This window comes from Malurus melanocephalus, unplaced genomic scaffold (genome assembly GCF_030028575.1).
Source record: "Malurus melanocephalus ecotype Western Australia unplaced genomic scaffold, MMel_1.1 scaffold_395, whole genome shotgun sequence".
NCBI lineage: Eukaryota > Metazoa > Chordata > Aves > Passeriformes > Maluridae > Malurus > Malurus melanocephalus.
The window spans coordinates 518985-546459 of record NW_026623627.1 but is presented as its reverse complement, the minus strand read 5'-3'; the positions used below and the strand labels follow the sequence as shown (position 1 = coordinate 546459).

Genomic DNA, 27475 nt, shown 5'->3' with positions numbered 1-27475 from the left:
AATCAACTCAATGAGGTTTCAATACTAAAAAAAAAAAAAAAATCAGATATAAGATACTATACAAGGAAGATAAAATCAAGGAAACAGTACAGCAGAGGAGAAGGGGGTGCTCACAGTGGATTAAAAACTGCATGCAATCAATACTACACTGCTGCCCAAAGAAGCAGGTCCAATTTCTAGCAGGAGCATTATCCTCCTAGGAGTGTTATCAGTGAGGTCTCTGGAAAGCAATTACAGTTGCTCAGCGCAAATAACAAATCACAACTGGAATCCCATACTCAGTTTGGGGCACCATGTTTTAAACTGGTGACAGAAAAAGAGAAAGCACCCGAGAGAGAACTGCAAGGACAATGGTTTTAGCAAATGTGCCTTATATAGAACAAAACAAGGCTGCTTGGATGTTTGTCTCAAAAATGCTACCATCTAAGAACACAGCCTGATCACAGATGTCTCAATATTCACTCCTTCAGTACCCCCAAGTATTTCATGAAGARGTCAGCAATCAGTGATGTTCTGTATTGAATGGGAAAGTTTGAATTTGCAGCTGAGCTTATTTGGACTAGAAGAAAGTTTTACAAGTTAAAACAGCAAACCAAAGGAGCAAGATACCCAAGGATGTTGCGGGATTCCTTGCATTTGATAATTTGGAAGAACAAGACTGCCAAATAGTCCAAAGAGACTTGCTTCTGCTCAGCATACTGGGCAAAAGAACATCACTTGCATTTCTGTGGTCCAAAGAGACTTTACAGTATTAAGCCCATGGTATCTTCAGAGCAAGCCTGTAATTTAACAACTGCCCATGTCAGAAATGGAAATCAGAATGGTTGAGGCTGGAGGGGGATCTCTGAAGGTCTGGTCCAGCCACCCTGCTCAAACAGGGTCAGCTATACAACTCGGTCCTGGACTGTGTCCTACTACTTCTCCATCCATCAATGGAGACTCCATGACCTTTCTGAATGACCTGTTCCAGTGGTTGGTCATTCTCTCAGTAAAAAAAAAAAAAAAAATTTCTAATCTGCAGATCGAGCCTTTGCTGTTTCAGTTTGTGCCTATTACATTTGGTCCTGTCACTGAAGAGAGCGTATTTCGGGGGTACACTTGGGGCCATTGAAGAGAGTCCATCTCTGTCTGTCTTTTTTGCATCCACCCTTCAGGTATTTAAACACATTGGTAAGCTGTGTGTGTCATCCATGTCCCCCCAGTCACCCCACGATACTGCTCTTGTACAGGCTAAACAATCCCAGCTCTTGCATGCATTCCTCCTGTWAAATAAATACAGTATTTATTTAACAGGATCACCTTAGCAGCCCTTCATTCAGCTCTTTGTGCCATCTCTGTGTCTCTCTTGAACTGGGGAGCTCAGAACTGGACCCAGCACTGCTGGTGTGGCATCACCTGTACAGAGCAGAGGGGAAGGAGGGAAGGAGCAGCACCCTTGGCCCACTGGCAGCACTCCACCCAGCACAGCCCAGGATGCCACTCGCCTCCTTTGTGGCAAAGGCACGCTGATGGCTCAGGTTCCACTTGCTGCCCACCAGAACCTCCAGGGCCTTTTTGTGCAAAGCTGCTTTTCAGTAGCTTTCCTCCAACCCACTGTCTGCTGATGCCTGGGATTGTTCCTCCCTTGGAGCAGCACTTGGCACCTGCCTTTGACAAGGGACAGGAATGGGAAAGCCTTAACATCCTTCCTCTCAAGACTCAGGCAAGCAACCTGCTTCCCAACTATCTTATTTTATACTCTCTCWATTCCCTATTTTCTTCCATATTTTTCCATCTTCTACCAAATCTTTCTTGTGGTCCCTGCAACACCTGAGCAACTATTCAGAGCTATAAACTCCTTACAGATCACATTTGCYTTGCTACTACTTACACTTCCAGATCTTGCCAAGCCTGTTCTTCAAGGCGCACACACCTTCAAGCTAAACGAAATATATTTAAATGAAGTCTGAAATTGCTGCTTGATAAACAGCACTGCACATGCACCGTGTCTCAGATGTGACTCATCTCTACCAGGGGCTAATATATATGCATGCCAAGATCAAACAGAACAAAACAAATGCCATCGAGATTAAAAGAAACACACATACACAGACATCTGTATTTACAAGGCAGCCCAAAGGAGTGTGCGCCCAACTGAAGTGAAATTCGGGCCCACAGAACCACCCTCCAAGGCACATAACCTTCAGCTATATTTCAGGTTCAAATGAAGAACAAATAAATTAAAAAAACAAAAAAAACAAAAAAAACCCCCAAAAAAAACCCAAAAAAACCAAACCACCCAACAACAAAAAAAACCCACAGCAACAATCAAAGCACTAACCAACACAAATTAAGTCTGGGAGGCAGACTTTCCTGGATTTTGCTATTGCTTCAGTTCCTTGTTTTTTCAATTTGTTAAACAGGTGTCTGTGAAGTTTTGAGATGTAAACAATGAGCAGAGGCCKATATTGTTTTAAATTAAGTCTGCACAAAGTCCAAGTAATTTCACTGGGAACATAGTTTATAAAAAGCTGTATTTGTTCCCGATGTTATTGCTATAATAGTGTTCTTTACTCTGGGTCACACTGTGCATTTCTGTCTGCTTCCAAGTACAGAAGAACATTCTCAGTTGYCAGTCTGCTGTTTCAACACCCAAAACTCAGATGGAGAGATGGTTTGTAGCGATTCTTTCTACACAAGTTTCTCCTATGTATTACACTCTGMAACAAGCAAGCTATGACTGGTAGAAGCTTGCTTTTTTCTGGGCTATTTAATAGCACTGAGCTCATATTTCCTCCAACATATGAGGAACACTTCTTGATAATACACATCAGATAATCCAGGAACGTGGGTTCAGCTTTCACCTGAAGCACTGCTGCTTTATTGCAAGCAATTAGGCTGGTTTCTACATACTCAAAATACTTTAACCTACTGAAACTTCTCAATTCTCTGCTATCTGGGATTTTCACATCTTTACTGGCAGAAAAGTGTTCCATGCCCTTACAGTTTGTTTTGGGGAAAAACATATATAATGTCATTGTTCCTAAGGCTCTAATTGTCTCAATAATCCATTCTCATATATGAAAGCAAAAATAAAAGAAAAAAACAAATCCAAAAGGACCTGGGGGGGCTTATTTATTTTTTATGTTATCAGCTTTCAGGAAAATACTGACTGTATTCACGAAAACAACTGACATGTAAAAATTTCTGTGGAATAAGATTAAGGGTCCTTTATTCTAAGGGTATAACTCCTTAACATCTTGGAGCAGAAGTCCAACTAGAAATTAATCAAATTTGAGTTTTCTTCAAACTTACGCAAAAAAAAAGAAGCAATCATTTAAGACTACAAAGAGAACAATCAAAATAGATGCCACTAGTAAAAGCTGTAGCACAAATGCCTTTTTCAAACTGCACACACATTCACAAGAACAAACAACATTCCAGCCTCACTCACATTTAATTAAGATCCGGAATACCTAAAGGCTGCTATGAAAGCATCTGTTAATTCAGCTTTTTTTTTTTTTTTTTTTTTGAGGGGACGAAGGGGTAGGACACAGTCTCTCATTTATTTAAGCAGCTTTTCTGAGAAAACTGATTATCTCTCCAAGGGAATGTTAATTCTTCTATCTTTTCATTGAGCAACTGAACAAAAAGTCATACACACCTGTAATACATAACAAGACTGAGGCGTGCAAAAAGAAAAAATAACTTTTGGATGCTTTCAGCACAATTTTTTTTTATGGCATTAGATTAAAAAGAAGTGTTTGTACTATTAGCTCCTTTAAGTAGATCACAACACAAGTGCACAGCAAATATACAGGAGCTTTGTCAGAGTACAACAAAAGTAGAACACCACTATAAATCTGTGCCTCAGCTTGAAAACCACCAAAATCTACCCTGAAGTGCATATGCAGGTTCTGAATCCCTATCACTATCACAGGCAAGCGTGGTAACTGTGCAAACTACATAAAGTTCTTGCCAAAGGTCTTTTGTGATGACCAGGCAGGGCTGTAAAGACATCTGCAACCAACACATCAATTCACATGCATGGTGCTGCTGATTTCCTTCTTCTCCTCTCCCTAGGAGATATTATTCATGGCATGTTGTACAAGTACTGTAACTACAGAGTTAACCAGAAAACGAAATTTAAGTCTACAGCAGAATTAGCATAAAAATCATTATGTGCGTCTGTTATCTTCTGGATGGCTAATCATCATACAATAGATTACAATACACAAGAAAAGGCATATACCAGAGGTTAGAATGTGAAATTTAGATATAATTGTGACATTTAGCTGCAATTTCTATGTTTATCACAAGGCAGGCAGAMGACAAGGGAATGAAACCCTCATTTTCCTTTCAATGCCCAGCAACATTCCTCTGTTCTGAGCTTGTGCTCTGTCCTCTTTTGCTTTTGGAAAGGGCAGAATATGGTCCCGGTTTGTACAAATGAAAAAGCTCTCCAGCACTACTTATTTTTAAAGCTCTTTGCAAACCTAAATGATTCTGTGATTCAGAAACTGGGTCTCTATAAAGACAACATATCCCTGTGGATTCCAGACCTCCCAGGCAAGCACCTCAAACTTTGTCAGAGTGGATCCCACTGGCCCTGTCCAGGGAGACTGCTCATCTGTGTAGAGCATACACCCTAAAACTTCCCAATAACTCCAGATGTGAGTAGTTTCTGCAGAAAGCCAGCTTAGTCTCTGCCTTCCCACTTTCCTCGCTGTCTCGTCTCAGCATCAACAATGGGGGCTGAGGAGGAATGCAAGTCAAGCAAGACTTGCACAGAGTCCGAACAACCACGGGTTGTCTTAAGATCTGTTCCCTCATTCCCTCACATTCTGCCTGCTCTCATCCCACTTGCGGCAACAAATGGTAAATCTTCAAAGTCTGCGAGATAAGAATCTGAGTTCTTAGCTACCTTTAGCCACCTAAATAGGAAACAAAAGAACTGGGCTCCTGCTGATCTATTTCGGGGAAAGGGAACACCCAGGATGGAGCAGCAGCCCTGCAGACAGACATCCAATACACAAATACTTTTTCACACAGACAGAATCTGCCAGGACCTCTTTTTGAAGTGGAAAAATATTTCTGTTACCCAGAGGTCTCCTTGGGCAAACCAGGAACAAAGTCCTCATATTTCCCCATCAACAAAACTAAYGGACCTAAAGATCCTCCAGGTGTAAAAGTGACTTGGGGAAAAGTAAGTACAACTAATACTCTGTTTTAACTGAAACAACCCAACATGATAAACAACTGGAGTAGGAAAAGGAGGCAGGAGGACCTCAACAGCATCCTTAGCTCAAGTTAACTAAAGCAGACAGAGCTGGGCTGACTTAGGTGTTCAGATTGGATTGCTTCAGGGTGTAAGCTTCAGAAACRAGCATCTGAARAYRGGGCTCAAAAATTATATAGGCTGTRAGACTGGAAAGACAAATTGCTGAAGACACAGAAGTAGGGCTAACATAAAACACACTATTAGAATTTTTTAAATAATGAAATGTAAGGTGCTCAGGTGAAAACCACCTACTTTTATCAGTAATGCAATCTTGAAAAACATTTTTGGTGCATGATGGACCAGTCCTGGTCTATGTTCTTTAGAATGAAAAAAAAAACCCCAAACCTTTCTCATATGGAAGACAGAGAATCTGAGGGGTATCTAAACGCTGTTGACTTCTAGATTTGCCAAGAAACTCTGAACTCCTCCTTTATCAAATCCCCATCCTGCAAACCATACTTAGAAARAAGCAAGCATGGAGACAAAAAAGGCAGTCTGAAGCTTGACACCTGCTTCAAAGCACGGTATTTTCTGTATAGAAAAACAGATCTACACCAAGTCTGAACTATGAAAGGCGAATTCATCATAGCTGGCTGCATATCATCTGCCAARAGTGTCTACCAGATGAGTGTTTGCTCTGGGCAGGTGAAAGGCCTATTGAGATATTATTGTTTGCACTGCCTACTTGTCTCCTGACAAGGGTGGAGCACTGGAATAAGCAGGTCCCAGCTTGCTGACACTACAGTAAACTGAGAAATACTCATCTTACTCTGGTTCTTTCCAAAAAACTGTAGCTGTGCCTTCATGAGTTTCGAGTACAGTGTTGTGGAGTCAAATGGCTCTCAGGACAAAGATCTAGAATGAAACAGGACCTGAAACGCAGCTTCCAGGATGGAAACACAATGATATCCTGGCTATACATGTGGTGCTACTGGACCAAAGAATACAATCTCAGTATGCCCTAAGTGAACACCATTAAAAAATGGATCCATGCAAGCAAAAATGCCCAATTACAAATTACTAYAATTCGCTGGCATCAGCAGTGACATACTTTCAGCACGAGCCCCTATTTGAATAAGTACCAAGACAGTTCACATTTAGCACCAAGACTGATAGTATGTCACCATATAACTTGCTTAGAGCCCCTAATTAAGGGGACACACTACAACTTTTCTTTAAGTGTTTGTCTCCCCCCCCACCCCTGCTTCCCACCTCCTTACATTACACCCACAGGGAAAATAAAATCACCATGCAGCAGTTAAACATCCTTCCAGTGTCACAGGCAGCCTTCTTTCATTTTTCAGTATGAACGAACACCAGCCTTATACTCATTTCTAAGGCTCATTTACAATACAGCTGGATCAGTTCTTTCCTAGTTCATTTGCTTTCAATAGGGGCTTCATTCTCAATTCAAATGACAAATCGCTCCAGCAACCACACAGACACATGGCTTCCTCAAGCCTGGCATTTTTTAGGTTTAATGAAGCCTTTGAAATGACTGTTATTTAAATTACTATGTAGCAATATATACATRTTAATTACTTTGGAAGACCTGTGCAAAGTAGACAAACGTTCAACTTTAATACATAAATATYGTGGCCAAGGATGTTTTAGCTACAGAACAAAGTTCATATTGTTGATTCGTTTCATCTTTCATGCATTTTTCCGGCAAAAAGCCTCTAATAACATGAACCAAAAGAACATAATCCCTTAAACATCAGGAATAATACCAACTCTGTTGACCTGAATCTGTTGCCATCAACTTCCTTTATCTGAAAATYGGCATTCATGCTAAATGGACAACATAAATAACAGCATTTAATGATTGGTGTTTTCTGGGTAAGCTCCTCTACTTTTTCCAAATTACTCTAGGAGAGCCATATTTTTTAAATAATGATCTTTTTCCGTTATTGCACCCTATTAAATACTTCCTTCTTGCTCATTCTGGACAGTCAGAATTCTTAATTTCAGAAAAAAGATGGCACAGTCATTGCAGTTTCTAAACAAAATCACATCATAATCTGTACCTTACCTTTGCTAGACCTTCAAATTGCACCAAGTGCTTGTAAAACATTTATTACTATAAATAACATTGAGCGCAGGAGGGAGGAACTAAGAATTAGGATTGGAGCATGTTGCAGATGTGCACCTTGCCTACATCTGTTGTCAGCAAAGTGCATACACATTCAGTGTGTTTAGCCAGGGAGTTTAGCCCTGCTCCATTCTGTGACAATGGCAGACATGCAGAGGTGATGACTATCGACAAGGAGAGCTTTTGATCTGGAGCGGTTCAAGGTGTGCACATGACACAGCCAGCAACAAAGTCACATTCTTCCTGCCTTCGCCCTTCATGTCACTTTTACTGCTCTTTTATTCATGTGACATTTTAGATTAACACAAGGTTCTCAACCTTTACACCACACCTTCCACAGCAGAGGCTTTAGTCTCATTAGTTTCCAGAAACCTTATGTTAACCCTATGTAACTACGTTTTTAAACTTAGTTTTAAAAACCATGTCAGCATAAAAATTTTAAGGAAAAAAAAAATCTCCAACACTAGAAAATGCAAGTATGACAGTTCAGCCTAATTTATACAAAGAAAGGATCCTTTGGGTCTCTGCAACAGAAACTGTTAATAACCAGAAATTGTTTGACTGCCATTTGACCACAGAAGATGATTATCCTAAKGACAAGAGGCAAGTTTTCCCCTATTCTATCAGTGAATCATTTTCTTCAGGAATAGAAGTCTGACTTCACCCACAAACCTTTTCTTTTCTTCTTCCACTTCTCTCCTCAAACTAAACAAACAAACTCCTCAAACTCTACCACATCCTCAATGCTGGTAGAACAAGGGAACAGATTTTTTTTTTTTTATTTTCCTGATAAACTCATTATTTATCTTCCCAAGTTCAGGTTTGCTTTTACATCAAGTTGGCAGTTTTCCCAACACTGTGCCAAGTACTGGTGCCAGTTAATTTATCTACTGATTTATAAGTTTTTATCACTCGGTAGATCTTTGGGTCCCAGAGCTGCACTTTGAGTTTCCTTTGCCCAAAGCAAATGCAGAGTGAACCAACATGCAATTAAGATGGGAAGTCAGGAAACAATCATCAAAAATTCATGTGAAGAGCGCAACAGCTTCAGGAAGCAAAACCCAAAAATTGTTACGTGTCATGAATCTGGTTTGTCACCACAGCCCATCCCCAGATGAGTCACAGTTACTCAAAACAAAGATCATTAGATAGTCACAAAGCATACATAATGAAGTTTTCTTGAACAACCAGGTGCACTTTAGCATTATTAGAGCAAAACCACCAAGTAACTGCATTCTGTAAACATAAAGATCACCGAGGAATGCTGTAGATTTTATTCAAATATACCAAATGTTTATGTATTTTTTTTAAAAAAAAACCTGGCCTTTCTCAACTCAAATCATCTCATACTTGCACCTATTCCTATACAAGCTAACAAACACTTTCAAATTAAAAGTGGGGAAAACCCCATACCTGACAATCGGTTGATTTTTTTTTCTTAAAAGCATGCACAAAACTGTAGACACACTATTTTTGTCAAAAGTGTTATGAGAGCATGCAAAGCCAGCATGTCAAAAGGAAGAATGATTATGCTGAGCTGYGTGGTTTGTCACATTCTTTCTTCCTGTTATAAACAAATTATGATAAATTACACAGGCTTGCAATAGTTAATGCAATTTCTCCTTTAACACAAAAATATAAGAGTTCATCATTGTTAGAAAAATGCACTTTGAATGGATTGCTATAAGCTCTTCAGTTTCTAACTTCAGTATTTTGCCAATAATCTTTTCATGTGTTAATGCTTAACATTCCATTTAACTAAATCCAAATATCACTAAGGTTATAAAAACCAGTTGAACCCATCTTTTGACTATTACTTTTTTTTTTACTGAGCTACAAGACATGGTCTTATTCACGAAGGCCTAAGCAGAACAATTTGTCAAATCTTTTCCCCCAGATTAAACAAACTCCGCCCACTGAAGTACCCAACTCCAGAGCATCATAAAGGTCTCTACTACTCGACAGTCTGAAGACCACTTTATTTACCAAGTTTCCATAGAAGCCAGTTTACAACATTTCTCATTTAATCAAARTAAATAYAATAGTCCTACTTCACTTATTGTCWAAAATTACATTAGCAGTCTGAGGTGGGCAACTCTGCTGCCTTTATCCTTAAAAGACACTTTTRCAGATGATAGCCACCAGGTATGCCTTCCAATGAAATGAGATTTCCTCCACTGGTTTACTTTTCRAAACAGATTCTCAAAAACAAAGTYCCAGATAAAGTTAAGAMACGAGCAGTAAAGAYGTCTTCAATATGCTGTCCTCAAGTMACAAAACCATGCTTCATATCATCATAAACAAGCTCTAGCCTTGAAACATTTTTAACAAAAGATGAAGTTCAAGACAAAACATCAAGAGAAAAAAGTAGGGTCCTGCAGATGTGAGAAGAAAATCACTACTTGACTAACTGATGACCCACAGCACTTATGCAAGTACACATGYTGTCCACTAGGCTGGAAAACAATATGCTATGAGCCTGGCACACCAGAACAGCGTATGTCAGATCCAGAGAATGAGACAATGTCCTTCTCAAGCCATTTCTGTGSACTATCACCCTAGGAAACAGGTTATTTCTGTTAAAGGCACAGCACGACAAAAATTCAGCTACAGCACCAGCCACATTCATGTACAATCTTTGATATATTGGCCAATGCAGAAGAATCGGATGGGAAAGGATTATCACGGTAAAATAAAYGCCCTTGGTGTCAGCAGCAGGAACTTTGGAGAAAGCTGCAGCAATCACTGGGCAGATCCTTAGAAGTTTACTCTTCTCAAAAGAGTAGAACATCCCCATCTTTTAAATATTGACCAGGAATATGTGAGAAAAAGCCAAACTAGAAAGACACTAAGAAAACCAYRAATCCAGCRGTTAAGAGTGAAAACAATTTAACAKATRTCTGCCRATTTACAAGCACACACCTATTTCATTGTGATTGGCAAAATTGTAAGGAAAGTATATTAGAACATTTTATATGATGCAGAAGTTAACAGTATCACATTTAAACTCAGCCTGTTTTGACTTATTTTACACTAACAGTGAACTAGCAATTTGTGTGTTTAGACAAATCATACTTATATAAGAAAAGGAGTCTAACAATCAATATGTTCAAAGTTTCAAGTTTTATTCTGATAGATTTTTAACATGCAAATTGGTTTTCTCTCCTGCTCAGAACCAGCAGACATGTTTAACAAAAGTCTCAAAGAAATCACAGGACTTCATAAATTTGAAATTGCTTCCCCAACCATACCCTTTTACCCTGTCAATCTAAAGCACTTGGGCTGAGGGAACTTAAAAATAAATTTTATCCAGCAATTTGAAAAGTTCATGACAAATGTTTTTCAGTGATTTCAAGTGCGTAACGAGTCACTAATACACAATTAGAATACCTATAATCTGTGCAGATTAGCTGTAGCACAGACAGATTTGTATTTTAGCAAATTATCAGCTTTGTCKATGCTTTATCAATGTTCTTAACTAAATTCTTCCCTGCCAGTTTCATGCAAAAGGATGCATTTTTAATTTAGGCTTTTTGAGTGTTCCACAAGGAAAGCTCCTATCTTCTACCCTACAAGGTTATCGCAAGACAGTCACCTCAATTCAATAAAGAATATCAAAGCAAAAGGAACTTTGTACTGTTACACTGCAATACCTTAGTCAACTTCCAGTATTTGTGTAAGGTGAAATTCTGCTTCTAGARCAAAGTCCAGATAAAAATGCACTACAGTTAAACTGATTTCCTCAGTCTCACACAGTCAAGGGCCTTTGCACCTACAGACCATGTCTTAAGTTTTCYAGTCTTTAACAATCCAATTTCTCTCTCCAGCAGTATTTCAGACTCAATTTAGGCCACTATAAAACTCAAAAATTTACTCCCAAAATACAACAGAACCAGTTTACAGAGGCTTTCCAGATACAAATTTCTACAGAGGAATATTGTGGATGCAGAAGGAGCAATCCAGAAGCACACCAGGAAGCCTGGCAGGGCAATCTTGCTGCAGCTGTTGAACAGACTGGTGCTCCACAAAGCCCACACGTTCCCATGTGATTCTCTGCTAGAGATCACCATTTCCTCCACAATGCCATGCACACGCTTTCATCTCAGTCCCTGCAGCTCAGCATCTCTCACAGTTTAAACTCCTATCTGGTTATTCAGCAGACTGTTCTGTCAATTTAGCCACTGAGACAGCTAAAGGCAATAAYGTCTTAGGCAATCTCCGGTAATCTTTTCTGCAGCACTTTATCAAAGCCTCAAGTCTCCTGTCCAGATGGGGATAACAGACACTGTCACCTTACTGCCCAGACAGTGTAAAACCGCCAAAGATGCTTTGGGAGCATCACAAGAGGAGAACCAAATGCCTGCACCTTAAAGTAAATAAATAATAATAATTTAAAAAACTGAATAATAYATCAGAAACCTTAACCCACAAACACTAAACCCAACAATTCTCAGCTCGGGTCAGTATCATCCTCTAAGTTTCCCAGGCCAGGAACAAGTTGATTTCCCTCACTCCAAAGCTGCAGCACAACATAACATMCCTGACTGCAAATGGATGCAGGCATGCATGTGTACAAAGAAGCACCAGATGGCCTGGGAACTCTGTTTGCTTTAGCATTTTGAAAACAGGATTTATCCCACAAGCCATCAAAAGAGCACAACTAGTTAGTCATAAGAAAGAAAATCCTGAAGCAAAACTTTGTTTCTGGGGTTTTCCCCTCAAAAAAAAAAAAAGAGTAGTATGTTTATTTAAATGTTTAAAATAGTTTTCATTCTAGTTGAAACCTGTCTTTCTAATGTAACTTGTGTATTTGGAGCTAAAAGCATATTTTCCATTGGAACATTTTCAGCATGATTCAGAGCCATCCATTTGTTCTTTCAAGACATACAATCTTCCACCTGCTACATAAAAAACATTGATTTAGATCACGCTTTTAAACAAAGCTTCCTTCCATAAATGCACTAATTCAATAGTTAAACTTTAAAAGGTTAATTTGGAAAATATAACATGAAGTCAAATTCATCCATAGTTTACTTTCCAAGTGAGAGACTAAATTAAAAATAATTAAGGTATTAGACATGGAAAGATAAAAAATTTTAATTGACCTTTATTCACAAGAAAGAATTACTGAATTTGTAGTAGCAGAAAGACCCATTTCAGGGATATATGCAAATAAAGATTTGCAAATATCCTTAGCCCACTTGAATTTTATGGGTCCCTGATAGATTAGGAAACCAGGTTCTGCTCAGTCTAGCAGTCAATCTCCCTGAACAGCACAGTTTCCTTTCACCTCACCTGTAGCCAGCCTTAAAGGGATAAGGGATGTGCTCCATCACAGGAGATCCCAATWTGGTAACAGCCCTAAGACCACCTGCTCAGCCCTGGTTCCATTTGAAACTCCACAGGTGAAACCTAGACAAAGGTGACCTTTTCTAAAATTCCTAGTGTCTTTCTAAATTCAGTATCAGCTTTGTTATTCTTATCAACTCTGTCTCTCTGTTAGATTCTGAAAATAAAAACTAGAGACAGCTGGGTCCAGTCAGCAACAAATTAAATAACAGCAGCATAAATTATATCACTCATCATGATCTCAAGAAAATTGTCTCATAAAACAAGTCTAACTTCTTCCTCCATAAGACTACGCTGTGATTGCAGCAATAAGAAACCTCAGGTGAATTTCTGCCAGATCTCTGACTTTGGAGCAGATGAGCTCTTGCAGAACTAGCTTGAGCTATTTGCCACGATTTCTGTCACTGACCAACACAGCTGCAGCGACTGARCATTTATTTCTTCTCCACTTGATACTGATCTGCCTTTTTTTTTGGTGGGGCAGACCAGAAGCGCTCACATGACCAAGCTATGAGAGCACCAAGTACATCAATCCATCCATTCCTAAAGTGATTATTTATAGCCTCAAGGGCCACCTCAACAACACAGAGCTGTTGCAGAACTCCCACCTTAAAGGGCTCCTGTGCCTTCTTCCAGGCTTTTGCCTACTGCTTGGTCCCTTACTTACATCATGCTTTTAACACATTTCTGAYATTCAATGCTGCAAATGTGTTTTGTTTTGTTTTTTTTTAACTATGAAATATCTCTGGATCTGATCCCTGACCTGGCTTTCAGCACAGCCCCACAAAGAGCTGAAGGGGCAGTATCTATCTACAGCACCAGGATGGGATGAGAAGCCACCAACTCTTTCTTGAGCTTAAACTGACCACAAAACACCCATACTCTCAAAACACAGCTGATGAAGAAGCAAGCATAAGCATTCCTAAAATAGATGTGTGTAGCTCACAAGAGGCAGATTTTTAAAAAAAAWTAATCACGAAGGGAAAGGAGGAAAGCAGCCAGCAAGAAGCACTGTCAGTGCTCACAGTCACTCACCMGTTTTCCCTGGGAGGGAATTAATAAACTTACTCCTGCCGAAAAAACTGGCACAGTAGCAGGAGACGATGGATCTTGTTGGTTGTGCATACTGATTTGCAAATATTGGGGACGCAGAACAGCATCAGCGTACCGGGGCTGAACTCAGTGAAATCAGGGGTCACACACAGAGGAACCTGAGTTTCACTCGCACTCACTCGGTCAAAGACAGACCCTGGCTTTCAGCAGCGCTGAACCTAGCTCTCACAACAGAAGAACAATGGACCGAGAGCTCTCAGTGTAATGTTTCAGCCAAGGAAACAAACAAGGGAACATTAGGTAAGAAGCAATGCCATTTCATAACGTTCAGCAAACCATTATCGTTCAGCAAACCATTATAACAACATTGCTGTGCTCAGGTCAAATATCTGAATGTTATTTACAAAGTCAGAAAAAAGCTACAAACAATACTTTTGAGTCTGAAAAGCATGTGTAAATGAATTTTGGTTTTACCTGCTTAGATATAGGCAAGACTAAGAGGTGGCTGGCATATGAATTCCTCATGCCTTCATGTGGAGAATATTCTTCCCGATAGTTCAATGATTTTTGTTACCTGCATACTCAAGTACCAAGATGGGGGATAACAGGAACCATAAAAATATTAAATACAATAAAAGACTAATTATTATGCTGACAAGTCCACATGCAACCTGAATAAGTAACTGCTTCTCATTAAAGACTCTTAMAGTCAGATAAACTAATGAGATCCAAGGAGAGCACTGATGATAAAGTGACAGGCTTCAAACATGTTCTTGGAAGAATTCCTAGAGACTGATCAGGGAAGGGGAACAGATTAAGTGTTCACAAKGACCCTTTCTGACCTGAAACAAATCTGCAGTTCAGAACTTTTTTATTTACAAGCCATCCACATGACTTCACCCAGTTTAAAGAGTGATGGAAGAAATGATGTCTAGGAGAATAGTCAGTTGACTTCCATTTAACATCATCCAAAAAACYTTAACATAAGATGCTAAAATGAAGAAAAAACGGGAACAGAGACAGCTGGAACATCTGYGAACCACTAACCCAAAGTAAATTTTCTTAGTTAGCAAATGCAGTAGCTCTGTTGGAATTGGCAGCAAAGCGGCCAGATTTTTTTGGGTGAGTGAGGTGGACACAAAAGCAGGTAACAATAATCAGTGATTTTCTGCACATACTTAATTGTAATGATTCCCTTTGAAAAACAATTGCTTGAAAAACAAGAAGTTCTGTTAGTACATGTAAGTTTGTATTCATTTAGTCAGGCCTTAAGGAAACTGCCTTCCTTCCTATTCCAGCACAAAAGCAAAATGYGCATCATAGATCGAAGCTACCTCAAACATCAATTCCGTTTCTTATTGCCACCAGGAACCAGCAGCCTCACAATGGCTTTTGAGATACAAAAGCCACTTTCAGTAGCACCATAAATTAATTTAGATCTGAAACCAAAGCTGCAGGCCTGTCTGTGGTGTCATTTCTGCATTTATAACCTATCCTTTAGCAATAAAACCACCCCAGGTTTATTTATTAGTGCTGCAGGTTATGTCCACGTACAAGACAGAAACAGAAGTATACTCCAAAGCACGCACTTTCATTGCAGAACCAGAGCCACAAATGTTGGAAAACATCTCTAAGATTGAGTCCAAACACTAACCTAACACTGCCAGGTCCACCACTAAAACGTATTTAAGTATCACATCTACAGATTTGCTGGAATTCTYCCTAGGATGGTGATTCCACCACTTCCCCAGGCAGCCCGTTCCAATGCTTGACAGCCCTTTCAGCCAAGAAATTKTTCCTGACATCAAATSTAAACTTCTCCTGGCACAACTTTTGTCCATTTCGTCCTGTCTTACCCCTTGTCACCTGGAAGAAGAGACCAATCCTCACCTGTCCACACCCTCCTTTCAGKCAGATATAGGGAGCAGTAGGATTCCCCCTGAATCTCCTGGAACACCAGCCCTACACCCAGCCTCCCACTCCCTAGTYTGCCTCTCAGGGAGCTTCCATGACCATCTGTGCAGAGGCAGAGATTTCCCCAGTTTGGCATTTCACAGAAGATACTTTCCAAGCAAAGCAGACGACAGTCTCGGAAGTAGAGGAAGTGGTCACATCTTGTCCCTCTGGAACTGCACTGAATTCATGTTTTGCTTTCACAGACATTTTTTCAGCACCACAAACTGGAGCTGGATTGCAAAGGGTCATTCAAATATCTGCTGTTTGCTTCCAATGAGGACTCTCACATCATGCACAAGACAACAGAAACAAAAGAACTTTGTCCCCCACCTCACCCGTATCAGCTTTGCAACACAGACAGATGGCTCACCCTTCAAGAAACCCGTAAAAAACAAATCAGTAGTTTTCTAGGACTCAAAAGGAAAACTGGGAGAAAAGCTTCTTTCTCTTAGTCAGGGTCTTGGAATCTAATCCAAAACTTGTGCAAGGAAAGCAGGCAGTGCTGTTCAGAGAGCTGCTGTCTGTAGGGAGAGCTCCTCAGGCCTGAGGCTTTTCACGGGATCTGTATTTGCTGGCTCCCACAAGTCACTTAATGCTGCCCTAGTCTTGACAGCCTTATCTTGCTAATGAGGTTAGTGMATATGAAATAAAGAGGAATTCATATTCTTTAAATGTATCCCTATCTCCCTCACGACCCAACCAGTTCTTTGCCCTGTAGCTCACAAGAAACAGCTTTTCCAAACACTTACTGAAGATTCTGGCATTATGTAAAAGCTCTATCTGCCTTAAATTAAGAAGAAATTTTTGATTTCAGTAAACAGTAAGGTGCCTTACTAAATGCAAAAGAAACAAATCTCATTTTGAGGGCATCCTTCAAGCCATCATTTGCACTGCAGCTTGCCCACTCTCAACAGCTCCTGAAATGTCACTGCAAGCTCACACCGAGGTGTCACAGAGGTTCTTCAGAATATTTTCTTTTCCTAGAAAGCTTCCAGCAATCAATTTACCGAAACAGCTGGGAAAGTTCTCCCTTCCTGGCATTACACAAATGCTGAGAAACTGGCAGCTTTTGCAGAGAAAAATCTGCTTTCTGAAACAAAATTTTGATGAATAGTGTTCCCTATTTAAGAAAGAGGACATCTTTCTGCTTTGTTTGACAATTTTTCAAGATTCTGATCATACTGGAAATGTTATCAGATGACCTGTGTTGCTCTGTCAAAGTGAGATTAAATTCTTCAAGAAGCCATTCTATCAGTAGCTAATACAATAACATGCAGGAGGATGAAATCACAGTCCCCATTCCTGACYATAACAATGTTGTTAAAGCTGAAACAGACGAACAGGTTTTTTTTACAAAATACATTTTATGATCATATTGTAGACCAAAAATAAGCTGTGTTTTTAATGTGAAAATACATCAAAATCCAAGCACATCAACTGTAAAATGAGAATATCTGCTGGCAAATTTCAACAGCAGCAAATAAACACCACTTGTTTTTGTTTCACAGCACTGAATTTTTCTATTCCCACTCCCTTCTGAGAAATGCAGTCATCAACTTAGGCCTATTTTTTCGCTAATATACAGACAAATGCTCCAACTCCTTCCTCATTTTTTTCCATTTTTAAAGTAAACATCTTTATTTTCTAAAGCCAGAAAGGACACATCAGRAAATTTTTGCTATAGGAAAAATTTATAATGAACATAGTGTATTAACATGTTGCACAGGAAAAAAAAAACCCAGCAATTGTAAACAGTATCGAGGGGATGGCTCAGAGAATTTAAGGGAAAACATGAAGGCAGTGGGTAAATAACCTCATGTCGTTTCTCATTCTAAATTTAAAAATACTACATAAAATATTTGTTGTTGAGATTATTTCCTCATGGATTGGCCTCCCAAAATATATTAAACACCTTTCAGGAACAAAACCCCACCAATTTAAATAAAAATTCCTCTCCAAGTGCCTACTGTTTGCAACACTTTGAGTTTTGATGCCCCAAAGGCTCACTGATTTTCACACCTAAAAACAAGGGTTTTAATTATGTAAGTTTTGCAACAGTTCACTGAACAGAGAAAAGCCAAGTGTGAAATATCACTGTATGAGAGGAAGGGAATGAAGGGAGACAGAGCACACATGCAGGCTGATAACAGCTTAAGCAATCAGCTTAAAGGAGAAAAGGAAAAGTGCTACAGTCAACATTTAATGGCTTCACTGGCCTCTGTAAAAGGAATCAGCGATCTCTGCTGTCTTAGTAAGCAAGTTCCCCCATTAAAAGAAAACCCAGCAAAATTAACATCTTCTAATTAACTGGAAATCAAGGACAAAACTCCAGCGTGCTGCTGAGAGCTGCATGCAGAATGAATGGTGCCAGAGGGGCACTGGGCACACGTGGAGCTGCCCCAAAGTTGGGTGTTCCCAGCCCCATGCACAATGTGGCCCTGGCAGGGGGATGCTTGTAGGCACATTCTGGCTGGAAATGCCCTTCCTCAGGGAAAGGGGATGCCCGTCACAAAAAAAGAACATATCCTGCCACCCTCTCCTCATTGCTGAACAGCGGGGAAAGAAATTAAATCAAACCCAGTAGCATGAATCAGAGGGAAGAGGGAGGGAAAGACATTAAGTCTTTTGCACAACAAAGTTATACTGATACACTATTAAACCAGCTCTTTCCTACAGCAGGACGGCTGAATTCACACCAATTTACATCGGCAACCAAAACCCAAAACATGAGAGAAAAGTGGATRCTGCCCACTGGACTTTAAACTTGCAGGGTGCTGCCCTTCCTAGCGATACGACCTACTTTGAAGAATACCACCACTCTTCACTATTTYGCTTAATTCAAAGACATAACAGACTCATCATTCATCATCTCTCAAAGCAAAGCACTCATGGAAGCTTCATTATTCGGGAAGAATTTCTGCTCAGTAAGTAGCTTGAATATAAAACCTCCATACTGGGGATCAGCATCTCCACTGAATAGTGATCTTTGTTGCAACACGGAGATTGCACAGAGTACTGGCGTGTTCATATATGCTTACAAAAATGGAAGTTCTTAAGTTTGGTCTTTTTACAGAAATATAAGCTCTTAATTTAAAATCATACCATTATCATAGATCCAGGAACCACTAACAAGGTATGGAAGAGATTTATTTATATGACAGAAAGCAGCCTTGACCAATTCTGGATAGAAACAAGAGAGAAGAAGGAAAAATTTCAGACTGCTTCTTTTCTCAGAAAATTTGGAAAATATTCACTTGCATAGTTAAAGCAGGTAATGTTTGGACCTCATAGCAACAAGAGAGATGGGATGCAGTTAGCCTGTTTACGTTATTTATCAAAATTAAAGTGAAAATTTGTTCACAACCTGAGATAACTTTAAAGCTTAGCAAAGACACTGAAATTATTTATCATCCAATTGGTAACCTACAAAACCTCACATAGTGAAATGTACATAATAAGAAATTTTAAACTTAAAAATGGGAAGCGGTGTCCTTGGTTAGTGTCAGCTTGGGCCAAAAAAGAAACAGGTGCTTTCCAGACAAGACTGCTAAACTACAAAAATCCTCTGACGCCTACATTTATTTTAGATACATAGATATACCAAAGAAAATAATACATACAATCAATTACTAGTGCTACAAAGAGCTACTATGAAAACCATTATKTTCCAGCAGCCACAAAGGAATCAATCCTTGGATAAGTTATCTTTCAAAACAATGTTGCAGTCCACAATAATTTAATTAAAGTTCATAACCCTTAAGCAGTAATACTGTGCTTTTCTTACTGTGTATTTGATATCACTATGTTCATATAAATTGAAGTTCTTCAAAAGAAAAGACAAATATTCTCCATGTATTTGTGTGGAGTTTTTGTTGCATTTCACAAACATTGAACGGGCTCTTCTATTAGGATTTTCAGTCTATTTATCATATAAACTGTACCACATGTATTAAAATAATGAAATACAGAATAAAGCCAATGTGTTTGCCAGCATACTTAAAGAAAAAAAAAAAAAGAGAAGAAAAAAAGACAACATTTGGTATTTGTTTGGATAAACTATCTGTGGTTCCATAACAACAAGGAAGAGAAACAATTAGAATCTGTACAGATCAAAACCAAACAGCCAACATAAATTAACTCTTAATATTTTTCATGCTTCATAGCTGGAACTTCAAYAAATATTTCAAAATAATCTCATCACAATATAGCTAATGGTCCAGGAAACATTTAAACTGATGCATAGAAATAAATGGAAATAGTAAGTCAAATGAAGAGCAGATGGTCACTCTAAACACTTCATTACCCTCCAACCCTTTTATTTCCAATGCAGAAAGAATAAAAGAACATTTACCATAGTCTGCACTGGAAAACAAGTCCTAAAAACGCCCAGAAGAGATCCCTCAGAGCTTGTGTAACTAGCTGCTCCTGGGATGAAAATAAAACTAGTTTTACAGATTAGGAAAACAGTCAAGTAAGGGAAAGCCCACAAAACTAAAAGAAATCTGCTCTTACTAGAAAGAAAATTCATTAGGTATCATGCTAGTAATACAGATGATATCCATATCAAAAAGGATAGRTAATTGCTATGAGAGGAGACTGCAAATTAAAAGGGTGAATTGAAATGGCTGGGAATTYAAAACCAGAAGCCCTAAATTGCAAAATGGACTTAGGTTTGAAGAASGGGAGACACTAAACAAGGCCAGCCTCTCAGAGAAAGTTACTTGAAAAAAGGTATTTACAGAAGCATTACAAGCAGGAAAAGCGTGCACAGAGAAGGAGTAGAGATAACTGTCCCCTTTCTGTTTCACAAAAGAAACAGATGAACAACACACCCCATCCTTATATATGTTTTTAGTCTCTAAAGCTTTTCAGCTTTTTTGCTCCTGTACCATCTTCTGCAATCCAAACGAAACTAGTCCTCTGCTTGCTCTCATACAAGTATTGCACTTTCAAAGTCTTTTTACTCCATTTTCTTGCCTCAGAAACTTTTCACATGACCAAACATTTTTTTTTCCCCTCTTCAGGACTTCTACTAAGAGCCTAAAGCTACAAGCTTGCCACCCAACTCTCTAGTCTAGAGCACAAYTACTGGAACAAAACCCCAAAACATATTAGATGTATACTGTTGACAAAAAAAGTTCCTGTATTGTCAAACTGTTGTGTAAGTTTCCTTCTTACAGACCCTGTCCCCTCAAACCCACAGTTTCKCCAGTGTTCACTGTTGGATAGGCAAGCCCAGTGCAAACATTTGCTGTGAAATACATTCTTGTGCTAGTAAACGAGAAGCCCCAGACACACTGACATTTCAATGGTTACTCTTCTAAGTACAGCTGTCTTCTAGGCCACTGCAAAWGGCTTTTGAAAGAATGCATATGACAACCTGATCCTCCCCCCACCTCTCCAAACACATAAGCCCTCCATCAGAGAACTGGTCCAAGGTGCTCCTACTTTTGCATGTGCATTACACTGCTCTCATCACTGGCTCTCTCCCTCTCACTGGTTGTCAACTCTTTGTAGCAGCACTCTTGTCATCCCATCTACCTGTATCACACTGAAAAACTGCATTGGTTTTCATTATTAACTAATGGAACTCCCAAGCAGAATTTCTCTTATATATGCCAAAACAAAAACACTGCTTTTTGTCTCCCTTTTCTACTATGCACTGTTGTAATGTCTTTTACCTGTTGTAGATTTACTGGGGATGTTTCACAAGCACATCAAGGGCCAAAAATTCCTTCTTCTCTCTCAAGAGCCTAAGCCCTAATTGTGCATTTCTGGAGCACGGCTGCAGTCATGTGTGCACATCCCATCTCATTTCCACCTTTCCAGGGCTGTGMATGCTCCTGATTGTGTATGTGATTCTACTGTGAATGCCTTTCACACACCTTCAGTATCCACTGCAGCAATGCATCACGGCATATGGAACAGGGATAACATAATTAAAAGCTATTACCAGCAGACAACACATTGAGTTCCAGCTACAGCTGCATAATAAGAGCTGTAAGGTACTCAACAGGCATTTCAACATGAACTGAAGCAAAAAWACCCAACCTCTTCTACCAACAGAGCTTGATCTGTTAAGGAAGGGGATTACTGGTGCTGGTGCTCACAGGAGCTCATAAATGTGAGAGGCCTTCTCATTTCCGGTGCTGAATATATGCTTTTCACATTTTCTATCAAGTTCCCTACTTTTATGTTGTTGAAAGGCAACTTCTGCATAAAGAAGGCATATTACCAATTTCAAAAGTGATAAAAGCTWTAAACAATTTTTTAAAAATCCCATTACCCATGTGATGTAATGTATCTGTTGGAGGGGGTGTACGTAACTCCTTAGTCAGGAAACTCCAGAGCATGACCTGAATCTAAGTGTCTACATGTATATTAGTGCATTTCTCCAGAGTTAATATTCATGAAACATTATTTGGAAATTGTGTGTGATGCGAAAGAAAGGAATTAAAAATGGCTTGCACTTCTGATATTTGTGACTTTATCAAGTCAAATACCCTAATCAATAATTGCAAGACAGAGATGACTGCTCAAGAGTTAATTTAACATTTACACTTGATGTAAGTCTAGAGGCCAGACAGCAATTTTTACCATGTCCATGTTACCCCAATTAGAAAAGAATACAATACACAGCAGATCAGAGATGAGAAAACAGTACTGAAGAACATTTACTATTCCTATCCTGAAGTGTTTCCATAGCAGCYAAAACAATTATTAAAACAGATACACCATAAGAATGGCAAAGAAATAACAGAAAAGCTATTAATCTGAAAATAATTTACAGATTTGAAGAGTTATATTTGACTTGTTCGTTAATTTAATCACTAAACATTGCATACTTTCTAATACATCACACAAGTCTTTGTAATGATGTTCACAGCAGCAGAGGAATTTATCGGAGCAAGAAGATTTTTAGAAAAGTATTTATGACAGATAACATGTTGACTGCTGTGGATTCACATCAAAGAAAATGCAAGGTATTTTAGATCTGCTTCACAGGATGAGGATTTTCAGAGAGGAGGAAGCTTACCATTTGCTTCTTCTTTTATCCCACTTAAGACTACAGCAAGCCAAGAACAYTCTACATGTGTTCATTCTCCTCCTACCCTCCCACAATTTTATCAGAGAATAGCGTTTTCAGTGGCATAAAGGTGACATTAATTCCTGCTACTCTGAACAGACCCACTGAATAGCCATCTTTCATACCTGCCCTTTGAGCTTTCATAAGATGCACCTAATTAAAAATCAAAGACGCAGTTTTTAGAAATGTCAGCAACCATGCCTTAGAGTTAAGGAAAATTTGGCTTTTTTGTTTTATCTGCGAGCCATCTATGTATTAACTAGCAGGCACCATCACTGCTGCCTAAATGTCAATGCTCTTTCCTTGAATTCTTTCTGTAAGAATACAGCATCACCTACAACCAGTTTTTGTTTCATTAAAGTCACGAGTCCTGAAGAAAAACAAAGGCAAGATTGTTTTGGCAACAATGAGCAAGTGGCTCACCATCTACCTACAGCCGAGTTGCAAACTGACCAGCTAACAGCCTCCAGTGTAAGCAGGAGTGCAACACAGAACACTGAACAGTTCCCAATGGCAAAAAGAAATACACAGATWGCTATGTGTGAGGGAGGAGGGATGGCTTCTAATGGAAGTGTTTTTCTCCTTGCGTCAGTTCTCATCAGCAGATTTCAGATGTGCAGACACATGCTGTCAGGTCAAGAAGAAGTAATGACACCACTTATGCTCCCCTTACCATGGGAAATCACCCCACAGCAACAGAACTGGTCAATGGCTGCTCACTCCAGTATGACAGATCCAGCCTTAATAGCATCTCACATTCAATACAGGGCCCTGAGGAGCTTGTGGGTTTARAAAGCCATCCAGTGCATTATTCTGTTTAGAAAAAATACTTTTAAAGTACACGATCCTTGCCTTAAGAGTGAAGAAAAAAGGCAGCATCATTAAGCAATCCTTGAAATTTCATGCAAGAAGCTGAGTATAGAAACCATTATCCAGGAGTAYCTGCAGTGCTCAGAATAATTTTATGTTGACATTTGTGTGGGGGCAGCTGGGTACAAAACAAGTTTGTAAAAGCCAGAGAACACCTACAAATGAAGGAGTACACAGCACTCAGAAAGGCAGGCTAGCAGATGGGGTAGTCCGAGGGCAAAGCACATGCAGTAAAAAGAATAAAGTGCAAATGCACCAGAAGAAAGAGGGTGTGGAAGCACAGATAAASAAGATGACTCTAGTTCTACTACTGCTATACAGCCTAGAATGAGCTAAGGAAGAACCTGGAGATCAGAGCAGATTTCTACTTCTATTACCACCATAAACTGACCAAGGTTTACAAGATGTGTATTTTCTGATACAGATACTATCACAAATTATAACATTGATCACAAAGATAACTATCAATTTACCAATGTAGGATTTATTTTTCCAACACCATCATCAGCCCCCACATACAAGAAAAAACTTCACAGAACCTGATATATTTAACTTGGACCAAAGGTTCAGGGTTTCAGTTTTATTAGAGTATTAAAAAACCCCATGAAACAGTAAGTGAAAAATAAAAAAAAACCCTGAAACTTTTTTTCTATGCATATAGCTAGTTTTCCTTCGGACATGTCTTTCCTGTCATTCGTCCACACAAGCAAATAAACCCTGTAGTCTTTGAAATCCAATCAACCTTTCAATTACTTCTAAATGAAGTCTTAGAGATAGGCTAAAAAGTTGCAGTTGCAATAGTACTGTTTTAATATCAACAAGTCCCTTTTTCAACTAAAAAGGCAACAAGGGTGTAATGTCAGCATGTAGTAAAAAGAGCACATTTTATAGATGTGTGTCCTGAAATAAGTGCTTGCAAACACAATCAGCAGCACAGTGAAATCCTCTGCAATCATCTCCATACTTGACTTCGTGAATAAGCTGCTCACTGGTGATGAAGCCCACACTCCCTCCTTTTGATAAAATTTGAGCTGAAATGAACAAAATCACCATACACTTTTTTTTTCAAAGAGATGCTACTCAATTCATTCAGCTTAACCAGTCCCRTATCTCAGCTTCTGAGTATTAAAGTACGTTCTGTTTCACGCCCTATTGCCATAAAATCCAGACCTGCAAAGCTCAGAGAAACTTTACTGATCAACTTCTATAAATGGTGCAACGCCTCTTTCAGTTTTTCTAATTCTCAGTGTGGGTGTTACTTTCTGTGAAAGAAAGGGAAAAAACATGAGGAACAGATATGTAATTCAACAGAACAGGTTTTAATCTTCAAAACACTGACAGCTATTACATGCTCCGAAGTCCTCCATCAGTCTAGGGATTTGAGTGAAAAAAGAACCAAAATGCTAACTTCTTAACTTTGTCTTTGGACAAATGAGCTACAACCAACCACATGTGCAGCTCACATTCTGAGAACACTGACCAAGTCTAAGCTTCATTTGGAGGACAGTTCAAACAAGAATGCTCCACAGCTGCTTCACTGGACCAAGCAGGTATATCCATGTATTTCCAGCACTCAAGGACTAAGAGTGTCATTACCTCACTTCYTGATGCTACAAATCCTCAGACTGTCTTAGGCTCTACAGTGAAAACCTGACCTTTGATAAATCAGGGTATAACCTTAAACAAAATATTTACCAAGCTTATTGACACAGACCTCTATAAGTAAACCCTTAACACACTGATAACAATCATCAAGTCCACTTTATAAAAGATTTGTGCTGACATGCTAGTAGAAGTGCAGCAAGTTGTGAAGGAGATGTGAGGAGAGGAAATATATTAGCATTTCAAATATMTAGAAATGTGCGATGTAGTCTGTAAGGCAACGGAGGCCTGATAATGCTGCAGCAAGTATCTCTAGGTGGCTCCGTTCACATACTTCTGTATTCACTTGTAAGAGTCTTACTCAATCTCTTCTGTTTCTTTTAAGCAGAAACAATAGGGTTGCCAAATTCCATGTTTTAGTGAAATGATGCCAATATATACAGATGACAGCTAATATGAAAGGCACCTAACAGGACTCTAAAGGTACTCTGAAAAAAAAYTCTCTTTTACACTGCTGAAGATTAAAGCAGTACACAATTTCTCAGGTTGTTCTAAGTTCCCCCACCTGTTTTCAGAGACCAAGCTTAATGGCTGGTGACTATTTGGGTTGAAATGGAAAGAAGATTAAATGTTTTTCAAACATGATAAACTTCCATACTATTTCGTGAGAAACTTGGGTTTCACAAGAGGGAGGGAAAAGGTCAGCAGGAAAGGATGAGTGTTGAGTATTTAGCAGTTATGAGGAATGAAAAAAAAAAACAAAACTGCGAATTACCGATAYACACAGTGCAGCTGCCTTAAGAGAGATAAAGGACACAGAACGGGCTCTGGGGATGCTGAAACACCTACGAACGGGGCCCAACCTCAGAGAGCAGACACAAACAACACACGCACAGCCCCGCAGGCCGGCACCGTCCCTTCCCTTCCTCATTCCTCCAGCACAGCGGCGGGAGGGGAGAAAGTTCAGCGCGAACACCGTCCACACACCYGCGGGCCGGGCCGGGCTGCACCCCCTGAGCCACCCGGGCGTACCCCTGACCCCGGCCCCGCACCCGGCTGCCGCGGGACGGGGACAGCGCCTCGGGCATCCCGGAGGGTCCTGCAGCCGGTCCCGCCAGCGGGGGCGGTGGGAAACAACAACTAAGAAGGAGAAGGAGGCGGCGACCCCCCGGAGACCCCACCGCGGCGGGGACAGCGCGGCCGCGCCTCGTCCTCCCCGCGGCGCCACAGGTGCTGCGGGGCTGGGGGCTGCAAGCCGGAGGCCAAAGGCACCGCTGCCCCGCAGAGGCTCCAGTCCTCCCCCCACCTCAGAACGGCGGTGCCGTCGAGCGCGGTCAGCGGGCAGCCCCCCCGCAGCAGCCGGGGAAAGGCACAGGTAGCGCCCGCACCGCGGGGACGGCCCCTCCCGGGAGAGGCGCCGCGAAGGCAGCGCTGCTAGGGGCTGTTTTGGGCTGCGCAGGGGRGGAGGAGAGCGGTGCCCACCTCCCCGCTGGCTCCGCGGAGGGGGAAGCGGGGCGCAGACGGCTCCCGCCGGCAGGACGGGGGCGGGCGGCGGTCATGGCGGGGAGGCGCGCCGCGCACCTGGCAGCAGGTGCATGCAGGCGGGGACGGCGGCCAGGGCGCCCGCCGAGGGAAGGACGAAACTAGCCAGGCTTTCCCGGGGAACGGCGCCTGTTGTGCGGCCGGGGGGGGGCACTCGCAGGTGCCCGTCGCCAGGGAGGGGGGGACGATGCGGAGGAGGGGAGAGGGTAGCTGCGGGCGCCGTTTTGCAGGCGGCGGAGGTAAGCGCACGCTACTCACCGGCAGCTCCACGCTGACTTCGGTCCCGTCCAGGAGAAGGACGCGGCACTGCAGCACCGGCTTGCTGCCGCCGGCCGCCGGGATGTGGACGGGCGCTCCGGCGCTGTGCACGACCCCTCCGGGGTGCGGCGAGGAGGGGAAGCCTCCCGAGCCGACGGCGACGGCGGCCGCTCCTCGCAGCCCCCCGTCCCGCTCGTCCCCCTCGCCGCCGAGCCCACCTCGCCCGGCTCCGCGCCCGGCTCCTCGCCCGTAGCGCTGCATCGACCGCCGGCCAAAGGTCCTGCGCAGGAACCGCAGCATCCTGGGGGCGCCCTGCCCGGCCGCTCACACCCCCGAGCCCGCAGCTCCGCGCCCGGCCCCGCGGCGCCTCCCAGAGCAACGCAGCAGCGCCGCCCGCCGGGAGCCA

At 41.0% G+C, this 27475-nt stretch overlaps 1 protein-coding gene across 2 annotated transcripts in view; it reads right to left on the bottom strand.

The window, feature by feature from the left end:
• EPB41L4B (erythrocyte membrane protein band 4.1 like 4B) overlaps positions 1-27450 on the bottom strand; it is a 168621-nt gene extending 141171 nt beyond the window's left edge. The window contains exon 1 of one of the 2 annotated variants that reach the window (XM_057379242.1): positions 27070-27450. In XM_057379242.1, coding sequence (XP_057235225.1) covers positions 27070-27369 — 300 coding nt within the window. In that variant the 5' untranslated portion in view covers positions 27370-27450. The remainder of the gene's footprint in view (positions 1-27069) is intronic. The other variant, XM_057379241.1, reaches the window with a different exon arrangement.
• Between the last annotated feature and the right edge of the window lie 25 nt (positions 27451-27475).